Here is a 12,081-nt window from a genome sequence, read left to right as displayed (position 1 = left end):
TATGGTTATTTTCACAGCAGCTGTTCCGAGGTAAAATATCAGTGATTTTTTTTTTTTTTTGTTGAGTCCAAGTCCAGAGTTTGCAAGGCTTACGTCCTGTCGCCGATATTATTTTGAGTTGTTATCGGTTGTGTTTATTATGTCGCCTTGTTCGAAGGATATGGAGTCACCCTTATTTGTGCAATCAAACCAGCCAGTTGAATAAATTATATTTTTAATACCAAAATCCTTGGATTTAGTGATTTTTGGATAATCGCTTTTAATGGAGGAATTTCAACTCTTAAATTTTTAAATGAGTTCAAGTAGTAATGTTGAAATTTATGATGTCCTGAATTCTAGTGGCAGCAATATTTGTAACTAATTATTTTAGTATTTATTTTGCAAAATTTTGCAGTAGGGTGAAGTAACTGTATGAAGTTTTGAGTATCTGAAAGAAAGCATTTCTGATTTAGTTCAATGAGCATTAGATACTGAAAAAATTTACCATGAAAAATGAATTTGTGTTCATGTGGATGAATCCGCTCCTCATAGTAATTGGCTTCATTGTTGCAAACATAAATACGGCAAAATCCTTCTGTAGAGAAAGTGGCATTTCATACCAGTTGAACGAATACAAGGCATTCGTTATTCCGTTGCTCTAGAAATATAAATTTGAATCTTTAATCTCCCTAGATACTTCTCTAGATGATTAGTTCATGCAAAAATGAGGCATGCATTACTAACTTTTCACAATTTAACATTGACCTTATATGATATTTCGTTGGAATGCCAATAATAGAGCCAAAGTATTGCGATGGTAGCTATCGTCCAAATTTGATAAAGTCCATACCCAGCATAGAAATCCTGAAATGAAGTACAATAAATCAGTTAAACTTGAAGCCATTCATACACAAAGTTCATATTTACCTTTGACATGATATATAATTGGACACATAGTAATGCACTTATTGTCGAAGACTCCAAGAAAACAGCTACACTTGAAACATATTCGTAATTGCTGGTGAAACTTTAAGAAAAAAAACTAAATTACAAAAAATCTTTATAATTGTTTAGAATAGAATACAGTCTAATCTCCCTCAAGTCGATGGCACAACTGACGAGAATGTGCTTCAAGAGATCCGGCTGTTTTTGGGTAAATTTGTCCTTAGGAATGAATTGTGACTTTTCCAATAAATTATCCACATGTTCCTGGAAACAAATGCGGAAGAATTACTGGTCGCCCCCACAGTTACATTATGATATACTACAGAGGTTTCAATATTCAAAATATTAGAAAGTACCTTTTACACGTAATTATACTTACTGACATATTTTTGAGCTTATATTTCAGCACATCTAGCCGAAAAGAGACGTACTGCATCAGGGCTGCATTAAATGTAGGCCAAGCAAAGAAGCAACACCCCCCAACGAATAACATGTAGAATGGCAAAAGGAAAGTAAAAAAGAAACTATTGCTCAAACTTCCTGTAGAATATAAGTAAAATATGCGGGGGAGTCCTTCCGTGGAATTTTCAGCCTTCAACAAATAAAGTAAGAGAAAATTTGGATATAAGATTACTCAATTAACTATTAGTTTTGTATACCTGGTGTTGCGTCCTCCAGTCGTCTAATTGGTATACTAAAAAATATATTCCTTCGAGATAAAGTGAGAGCACCGTCAATGAAAATGGTATTACAATGATATAGTCCATTCTGGTGATATATTTGATGTAGCGATTGTATATTTGAATCTCCTTTGGCAGACTTGTTCCTAGAACGTGTTTCACTCCCATTTGAATACTTGTTAGTAGTTCATTATATCCTGTAAAATAAAATTGTTAACGCCTTTCCAAGTACCTATAAAGAAGCAGCAAACTAGAGGCCTCAGTATTGTAAGGGCTGATAAAGGTCTACACTGACACTACATCCCAATATGTGTTCCAGGTAAAACATTTATCATCTCTTTGTTGTTGTGCTATAACTATTACAATAGGCAACTAGATGTGACATTAAAGAAGTTGGTGGTTGGTCTCTGATGACCTTGCATTGCCTGCATATGAAGGTTCGACATTTTCATGCTAAACTCATGACTATGAGGCTGCTAGGTCAAATCTGGATAAACTCAATACGTTGTGAAGTTGATGTTGATGTATTTTGCTGGAAAGTCGCTATTGTCTCATCTCATTTGCCAGCTGTTGCAGGTTTCTGCATGAAGATTTCGGATATTTGGGTGACTATGTATGATGTATGTATATGTCGTTGTCAGTAGGGTTCAACATCGAGTAGGAGATATTCAAATTACTAGAGCGAATTTGAAGTGCCTACAGAGTTATATGGTTTTACTTTGTGATACAACCTAGATTAGGTTAAGGTGCATTGTATGGGACAGGTTATTTGTAAAGGTATGTAACTCGTCTGTGCCGGCATAAATCCACTTGCTCGTTTTTGATACTTCTTTCCCGGGCTAAACTGACACAGTGAAAGGTTGCGGTTTAAGTCTTACTGGTGACAGGCAGATTTGTGTCATGACTGGATATCGGATATCAGTCGACTCAGCTGTGAATCAGTACACGAAACAAATCAGGGTAATAATCACGGGCAAGTACAATGCTTATCACGTTGCCTTCTACAGTATACCGTAGTCCTGTGGTGTGCCGTTTCGGTCTTGAATGAAGTGCTTGAACACTTCAAGACCTTCATCCAATTGAATTGTTGGGCAAACGATTAGTATTATTATTATCCAGTTAGAGTCGGTCACAATCGGTTTCATTTGAGATAATTCTGTTATCAAGGCATTGCTCAAGATGTTGATTTCGTCCTTGTTCTCATTTACTCTGTGCTGATAAATGGGTTGCAATTGGTTACATCAGTAGTTTGATAGTTAATTCGGCTCCTAGATCATATCCATCGGGCTCCGCGGTATGAGTGTGAAAACGTCGGAAACTGGCAAATTCTAAAAAACGTGATTCATCATCAACAACTGCACAAAAACCAGTATATAGGCCTGCCTTAATACGAAACTCCAGATATTTTGCGCGGAGGTCCGCCAATTCGATATCCCTAAAAGCTGCCAGGCGTTCTGACCTACGCCATCGTTCCATCTCAAGCAGGGTCTGCCTCTTCTTCTTTTTCGACCATATGTAGATGTTACCCTTATAGTGTTTTCGGGCTGGATCATCCATGTCCATACGGATCAAGTGACCCGCCCAGCACAACCTATTGAGCCAGTTTTTATCCACAACCTGACGGTCATATTATCGCTTATAGATTTGGTCGTTATGTAGGCTACGGAATCGTTCATTCTCATATAGAGGGCCGAAAAATTGTTCTTAGGATTCTTCTCGGGAACGCGGTCTTGTACAGTAAGAGCCTTGATCCTATGGTGAGACGGAACCGTTTTTGTAAACTGAAATAGACTCTGTTGGCGACCAACAACCGCGCGTGGATTTCATCATGGTAGCTGTTATTGGTTGTGATTTTCGACCCTAGATAGGAAAAATTATCAACGGTTTCAAATTTGTAGTCTCCAATCTTTATTCCTCTCATTTGACCAGTACGATTCGATATTGCTCGTTCTTTGGTTTTTGGCGCTGACGTTGCCAACATGTATTTCGGCTTGCCTTAATTAATGTGTAGCCCAAGATCTCGTGCCGCCTGATCGGTCCCCCCGGTTATTCCCCTAATGTCGATATTGTTAGCGTAGGCCAGTAGTTGAAGAGAATTCTGCCCTTCGAATTTACCTCAGCATCACGTATCATTTTCTCCAGAGCCAGGTTAAAGAGGACGCATGATAGTCGTAGACTGTTGTTGATGTCGAATGGTCTTGAGAGTAATCCTGCTGCTTTTATCTGGCCTCGCACATTGGTCAGGGTCAGTCTAGTCAGTCTTATCAATTTCGTCGGGATACCGAATTCTCTCATGGCTATGCTCTCATAGACGACCTTAAAGTCGCTGAAAAGATGGTGCAACTGATGTTCATATTCCAGTTTTTCCATCTCTTGTCGCAAAGAGGATCTGTTGCTGATTTTCCTGGAGTGAAATCTCTTTGGTATGGGCCAATGATGTTCTGGGCGTGATTACGGTGATTTTATTTGAAAAATAACGTGCTTGGTCGTTCCATTGCCATGGGCCTAAACAACTCAATAGTGTCCTCTGGTTAAACGAGCCGAAGAAGCCCAGCCGGGAGATGACTGTGGTAACGTATTTGTTGTTGATGACTGTTGGATAGCTTGGCCGTAAAAATAAGACCGTAACTGGACTACGTGAGAAGTGGCTATTGAAGCTGGAATTCTAGCTTCCCAAATTTCCCCCTTCCTTTCAAGATATATGCATCATTGGCTAATTGTTTTCTGGTTATCTCTCATTACGAGAATTGAATAAATTTTCATTTTAGTGAATATGTCTCTTCTCGGCATGTACGCCATCGTGCCTAAGGTTCGAATGGATGAGCTACATTTTAATCATATTTTAGTGGCCGCAACTCCTGAAGAAACAGTTTAGCATACATTACCACTGACGGCACCACACGCAGTGGATAAAAGAACGGAAGATATTGGAACGATTTTCTATTTAGTTCCTCTGTGCCGTTCTAGGGGATTCGCTCTAATCTGCAATACGTCTGATTTTGGCAGTCAGATTGACCCCAGTATCTTGATTGTTGCATTATTAAGACTCACCTTCAAATCCACGTATGGGATTTTTTCCAATAGATCTTTATGATTGGAACAATACTATTAAAGCTTAATCCTCTCTTTTTGGGAAGAGCGGGCAGGTACACTAATTGCTTTTTGATTTTCTTGGTTGTTGCAAGACTGATAGCGCTACAACATCCATGCAAAAATCTCTGCGAAAAACAAAGCATCACAATGAATATTAGTAGCGGATTTCGATGCGAGTTCCGAAAGGCTTCTTCAATATATATCTAATGATGCGAATAAAGTTCCATGAATGACCGAATAAAACCCATAGAACTTTAAAGTTAAGGTTATATTGAATGAAATCATCTGTTCCTTCTTGTAATTGAGTCAAGTGGTGCATCATCAATCTCAGTATTGAAAATCAGAATAAAATCAACCCGTCATGTCATGGCCGCATATGCAATATATCGTTCACAAAGGATATTTCCGTCAGCTTCTCCGTAATTTTCTATTCAAGTTATGCGCCTTTCCCGAGCTTCATTAGCTTAAGGCACAAATCTCAATTCAATGAACAACAAATAATCAGACGTTTTTAAGGATATATCCATAACGGCAACCATGATCTGAGGAAGGATAATCATCTCAACCATCACTGGATACGTGGTCCCTCCTGAATCTTTGTAGGAATTAAATTATTTGCTAGTAGATTACGTGCAATGGTTGTATCTTTGGTTTTGGCCGCTTAAAGCGCAGTCCTCTTGGTGAAGTAATTTTTCACGGCAGTTCCGCATGCATACAGAGTGGGAAGTTTAGTAGGCAAGAATTCCAGACACTGCTTCAACTTTTAAACCACAATAAAAGACAGAGGGTTATTTCGGTTAGTCCTAAAAGAAGTTGCTACATACGAACTTCAGCCATTGTCCGGCAGCCCCTGACTAGATTTCTCAAAGTACTCTTAAAAACACAATGACCGTGTCATTATGAGTGCTGATGGCCCGGTGGCTTAGCTGCCTGAGCGTCAGCCACTTGATCTCGTTTCACTCGTTCGAACGCCGAGCGTGGATGATTGTCAAGGCAATATTTTTTTCAAAGCCCCTGCTTTTTGTTTTTGGATTTCATGCAGAGGGACATGTAAACAAAAATCGATTTCAAATCCTTCGGATTTGTTGAACTTACTGTCTTTGTAGCCATAAAATGCAATAATCCTTATAGAAACGTTGATGTACACTATGCTGACCCCTAAAACAGGACCCAATCTATTTAAATCATTCGAGTTGAGCCAAGCACTTCGAACCTGTTGGTAGAAAATTGGTTTCAAATTTATATAAGTAATCACTCGTTAAAAGTATCCAAATAGATTAATCAATTGAGAAACATTTAAAATGGTATTCCAACTTTTGCTATCAGGGGGACTTAGCAAGCAGAAAGATGGACACAAACATTCATGACTCAGTCTCACGAGCGTGCCACCAGTTAGGCTATAGTCTATCAAATAAGTAATAAGAATAACATTTCATACTTTTGTTGCATTTTCTAATTAGTTTTTTTTATGGTTCAACCCTTCTCAAATCATCATCCGACCAATCAGCCTAACTTTCTGCCTTCTAGTAAGGACGACCTATAGATCGAATCATAAGAGCATGCATATTCCCAGGTGGCCGCTTTCCTACCTACCGGAGAATGCATTTCACGCTTGCTACAAAAAGTAAGAAATCACATTCATGGGCATCGAAGGTGCCATGCACTATGCCTTAGTCAAAGCGATGGAGCCCTTCCCCTATTAATCAGTTAGACAGTCTATTGAGGCAACATGTATTAGGGGTTGCTCACAGGCAGGAGTTCTTTCTCCTTACTATGGCTCTAGAAGGACACAGAGGAGGTGCTGTCTTCGAAGTGGACATACGGAAAAACTGGACAATTGCTGCTTACGATGAAGGTTAGGTAGGGCGTCTATACGTTAGCCATTTTATCGAGGTTCGAAATTCAGCTAGTACAAACATTTAAGTAATGTTGAAACAGTTTTGATATGTGACCGCCGTTCAACGCCAAATAAAAGAGTTGGCTAAATGAGGTGTCTTTAAGTTATTTGGCTTAAGAATTAATGGTTTCAAATTTATGAAAACAAGCAAGAAAGAGAATTCTGAGCGGTCACTGCAACTAATTTAATTCTAATTAAACATTCCGTTCTCTAATTAAATAAAGAATTTAGTCCCTCACAATAGACCATCAAATTTAACATATCCTCACATCTCCCAACATCTTAGAATATCTGGTCTTATTAATTACTATAACCGTAATTAATTTGGTTATTAGATAACACTTGCCCGAAATGAATGAGCAGCTTGCTAGCATCTCAAACGACGGCAGCATGCTTCAACTTTGGGCCCATTTTGTTCAGCATGGTGTCATGCAACTTAAAACATTGCGCAGCTGATCGTGAGCTTCGTTGCTGATCTTGGCAAACCTTCTCAGCAATGTGGGCAGGGGCAAACTTGAAATTTGGCCGCTTCACTTGTTGCGGGTCTTTCTGCTTGTTGTGACATTTTATTTATAATGATTACTTGGGCTATAATTGAAAAGTTAACTCTTGAGGAGTTGGGTAGATTGGTGGAATGAATTTTGGATAGATGGTTAGAATAGAATAAAACAAGGTGAATGCTTTCACTGGAATAATAATTTTCAAATGCAGGTTGACTCCAGGTTTTTTAAGATTATTTTGTTCCAAAAGAAAGCATTAATTTAAAGAAATTGAGCAGTTATTAGCTATCCTCCGTATTCAATGTTATTTTTCATTTGATGATTAGGTTCCTGTTACCTACTAATGATGTTGTTTCCCTTTCCGGCTTCATGGTGCTGCTAACTTGTGTACTATGCACCAAAAACTAAGGAAGGACATATATCAAGCCGGGCCAACCATAATCAAGCGAAGCCCAAATAGCTGACTGATTAAGGCACTAGGTTGCCGCAATGGAAAGTTAGCAAACTCTCCATTGACAGAGGAATTTATGTATATAGTGGCTGGATGTCCGATACGGGATGACTCAGCTGTTAATGAGAACCTGAGTTAAGTCAGGCTAATAATCGCGTTTTGCGCTTCAACCCACAGATGTTAAAGATTCAGTTGCATTCACCGTTCAGATAATAAATGAGCTGTGGTGTGTCAGAAGCCTTCAATCTCCACTAAAACCCATAAAGATTTAAAAACTTATGGACCTGATATATGATTTGACCCTCGAAAGCCGTTAAGATGAAAAACTAAACGAAGATGATAGCAACTGTAGATGACTTTAAAGGACTGAGAGTAAAGAAAAGGGTAGTCCCATACGTTCCAAATATATAGGTTTTGCAAGTCTGATGCAGAATTTCACAAATCAAATTCTGAATTTCCAAATAAATTTAGATATTTCCAAATTGACTTAAGACTTTTCCAATTCAGTTTCAGCATTTTTCAATTCAAATTCAGACTTTTTCAATTCAAAATCAGAATTTTTCATTTGAAATTCAGAATTTTTCCAATGTTCTACTATAAGGTTTGATATCAACATATGATCACTGGTTGGGGATTGAGTTTAAGTTGTGAGAGAAATCTGAGCAGTCCATCAATTTTCTGTCATTGTTGGTTTTCGTGGTCTGGGAAAAACTGTAAACTCCTCAATTTTCGGTGTTTTTTAAACTTCTATTATAGATATTAAATCCTGTACTTGTGACTACAATTCAATTCAGCGTTTCGGGTAAAACCTCCACTGTCCACTGATTATCGAGAGGACATCCCAAGTATTTAAATTGTGGGTTTGCTACTTACTTTCAAACCCTTACCCACGCAAGCTCATGCTAAAGGATGAGATTCTATGAGCAAGGCCTGCACAGCCAATAATTTCTTCATAATTTTAATTTTTTGTATAAGGGCATAAACAGTTGCATTTAAATTTATTTTAAACCCTACATTTTGTAATACGTATTTGAAATAAAAATTTTATTTCAATAAGAAATAATTTAATTTCTTGTTTATCTACCTACAAAAAATGGAAATTCTGAAAAAATCATGAGCTGTGTAGACCTCTCCCATAGAATCTAGATCCTTATCCAGCGATAAAATGTTGGTATAAAATCTTATATCTGAATTTGAAATGGACAGTTCGAAAGTTCGAAGTCAGTTTCGAAAAATCTGAAATAGTTTGGAAAATTCGGAATTTGATTTAGAAAATTCTGAACTGACTTGCCAAACTTATAATTTGTCCATATCAACCTAGCTTCACTTGAACTGAATAGGCGAAGAAGGACTTAACCGACGTGGTAAGTTCTGTCTTCGGTGTAGCGATAATGAACTAGATGACATTAACCCGAAACTGGAGAGTCTGGAAGTTTTGCTTGCAGTAGCCCCAGGTCGGAAAAGCCTTGATGAAAACATGGAGCTATACCGCCAAGGCAAAAACAAGTTCGCTTCCCCGCTATTCAGAGATATATAAATATAGTTACTGCGGAAGCAACTGATTTTAGTGTAGCCCAATGTATTTAGATTTAAATCTCTCGATTATGTGTTTATATATATTAACTGCAATGGTCCATTTAGCCTCAAAAGTCATCAACGATCCTTAATGGGTCGCTTAAGATACGGGTACGGGGTACCTGGCATAATACCTGCATCCTAGGTAGTAACCTTGAGAAAGGTTCTAGATGTAGAGCGAACTGCTAATGACCGATAGTTTCCCAGACACACTGGGAGTTCCCGGAGCCATCAACAACTGCTTGTCGACGTCGTTGGGGTGATGTGAGCCTAGCTCTGCTAAGGTGATAGTATTGGTACGTATCAAGAGCCAGCCTCTTCGGGACACTGGTCGAATAGTGTGGTATTAGTTGATCGCGTTGCCCCGAGCAAGTGCTGATCCGTCTATGAGTTCCGGGATCAGCTAAGTGTAGATCAGGTCTCAAAGAACTAGAGTGCGCGCTGAAAATCCGAAACCTTGCCTCACAGACTACAATGGATAGAATCGACGCAAATAAGCGTGATAACATTGACGCATGAAAAAACAAAAAGTGTCAACAAGCAGCTAAGACTGTCAATCAATGATTTAACAACTAAGTTACAATACCATATCCAGCCAGTTGGTATGAAGCTGTTACCAGTTCTTGCTGAAACTAGGTAGAAACTCCCGAGGCGCCTAGAGCGGCATCTTTATTGTCTCTGAAAAAAGGGCACACGAAGTCTCCAGTAAGACGAGATGGAATAAGGAGAGACCTTGGGCAACGAAATGAGCAATATGCCCGAATCCAAAGTAGCATGGATTGATGTGGTACCAGCAATGATAGAATAAACCAGCTGCTGAAACAACGAGATTGAATGTACAAGGGAATTACCGCAAACAGTTTCATAATTGGCGTAATTGAGTCAATAGGATTGAATTAGTCCCATTAGCCAATACGAGAACGATAGTCTGTCTAGTAAGACTTCGGTGTGTTCAATGTGTATTGACATTCCCGACGAATATATATTGACGTTGGTAGCTGACGAAGCTACCACCACATCACCTGATTGGGCAAGGTATATCACGATGAAAGAGGCAAATCATTGCTCATTTACCATAACTACCTAGTTCAAGCTGGAAAAAATGAGCATTTTCATATTATTAAATTTTGGCTTTATGAACAGTAGCAACGATTGGAAAAAATAGGGCTATTAATCTTCTACTCAGTGTTGTCGGAATAAGGGAATGGAAATTTATTGAATTTTGATTGGCAAAATGAAGTACAGTCAATAAACATGTAGGCGATTATATATAAATGGAGCGACTATCACCTGTCGCCACTTTCGGTCACGCTGCTCCCTGGGCTGAGGTGAGGCAGCATCCGATGAGTTGCCTCTGCCCTGGACGAAATCGTCAGTCAAGATTTTTTCTTTTTGAACTTGGGTGTTTAATCCAAAAAGTGCAGTCGGTGGACCACAAGAGAGGAATTAAGTTGCTTCCCACGTGGTCCGGTCCGTCATCAAGTGGATGCGGACTCAGGACTCCAGCATCCTCAACAAAAAAATGTTCAATTTTCCAATTTTCATTTGAATAGAGTTAGGTACGTAGACAGGAACTTATTTCGATGGCGCACAGGAGTGCACAGTAAATTCTTCCCATCTATGTTTCATTTTAGGTGTTCATCACTTATCGAACTTTTTTCTTTCAATGCATTCGAGATAATTTCTTTCTCCCAAATTTGTTGAACAACATCTGAACTATAGAGGACAATTGAATGCAACTTACCTGGGCACAAATTAGCACGAATATTGAAATTGACACCAATATCCCGCGACAGAAATGGAATGCTTGGAAGCAGTCGGTACGTCCGAAGATAAAACCCATCCATCTCAATGCGACGACTTGCCACTTAATAAGGGGATTGCTGAAGACTTCAGCATCTAAAGCGAAGCTCCTCCACATTTCTATGGAATGAAGGTTTATTGAGGCTTTCAAAAAAAAATTGATAAAGTCAATGAAGACCTTGTTCGTTTTAATTTGAAGCTCTGATTTTGGTGGATCTAGTAACCTTTAGAGGGATATACCATCTGGGAATTTTCTCATTATGACGCCTCGATTCCTCCACTCATTATTCAAATTGTATAATGAAACCCACCTACTTCATTAACTGACTATTGAGAAGTTTAATAACAAGTTATCCACCCATCGACTTGATACAATGAATAGTTTGTACCAATAATCACAACATTGACCTACAATTATTAATAATTATATACTCGTAGGTTGGATGTCGACCATCAAGGATTCATTCCGGTTATTTCGTGAAAGAATGCTTACATGTAAGTAAGCATTTTCAAATAACAGAGAAATTTATGCTGTATTACTTATTATCATTAATTTTGGGTGTTGTGAAATAAACCAGATTGCTGGGAGGTTCTTTAATTTTCAATCAACGCCGAGAACGAAAATAAATCTTAAACACCAAAGTTTTATAGATGTAACCATCATTCATGATCATCGCTTTGCTTGCTAGTTTGAACTACTACATTTCAGGTCAGTTGTGAAAAAATCATTGTCCTTCACTAAACTACGAATCGTTTTTAAAACTGAACATGTACATTTATTTTCAAGGTTTCGTGAAAAGCAAAACCTTATTCAAAGCAGCTTACTGTCTCTTTGTCCGTTGTTACAAGTTACAAGCATCAAAACCGTAATATGGGACTTTAACCCACTAAATGCTCACTATGTCACGCGGGACTATAGACATACATTACATTGAGGTGGGTTATTGATTTTTCCTACGGTGCGAATTCTTTCTTATTTACTGTTAATCTTTAGGCGGTCCATTCTTCCAAGCTCCTCCAGCACGAAAATTACCTGTTTACCTGTTACCTTTATACTCAGAAGAGATGTGTAGGCGATGCAAGTAATATTAGAAAAGTGATCTCATCTTAAAGATTGATATTACATTACCATCTTGAAGCCGATCCAAGCGTGGCAAC

General features: G+C 38.5%; 1 protein-coding gene across 1 annotated transcript in view; it reads right to left on the bottom strand.

Annotated features, from left to right (window-relative positions):
- LOC119649790 (odorant receptor 56a-like) overlaps positions 1-12,081 on the bottom strand; it is a 41,468-nt gene that overhangs the window by 16,842 nt on the left and 12,545 nt on the right. Inside the window, exons 6-12 of the mRNA XM_038052134.1 lie at positions 5,793-5,910; positions 1,584-1,801; positions 1,304-1,516; positions 1,064-1,188; positions 907-1,006; positions 745-843; positions 485-637 (exon numbers count right to left, since the gene is read on the bottom strand). Coding sequence (XP_037908062.1) covers positions 485-637; positions 745-843; positions 907-1,006; positions 1,064-1,188; positions 1,304-1,516; positions 1,584-1,801; positions 5,793-5,910 — 1,026 coding nt within the window. The remainder of the gene's footprint in view (positions 1-484; positions 638-744; positions 844-906; positions 1,007-1,063; positions 1,189-1,303; positions 1,517-1,583; positions 1,802-5,792; positions 5,911-12,081) is intronic.

Source organism: Hermetia illucens, chromosome 1, assembly GCF_905115235.1.
Source record: "Hermetia illucens chromosome 1, iHerIll2.2.curated.20191125, whole genome shotgun sequence".
In the NCBI taxonomy this organism is placed as follows: domain Eukaryota; kingdom Metazoa; phylum Arthropoda; class Insecta; order Diptera; family Stratiomyidae; genus Hermetia; species Hermetia illucens.
This window is presented reverse-complemented; position numbering and strand designations above follow the sequence as displayed.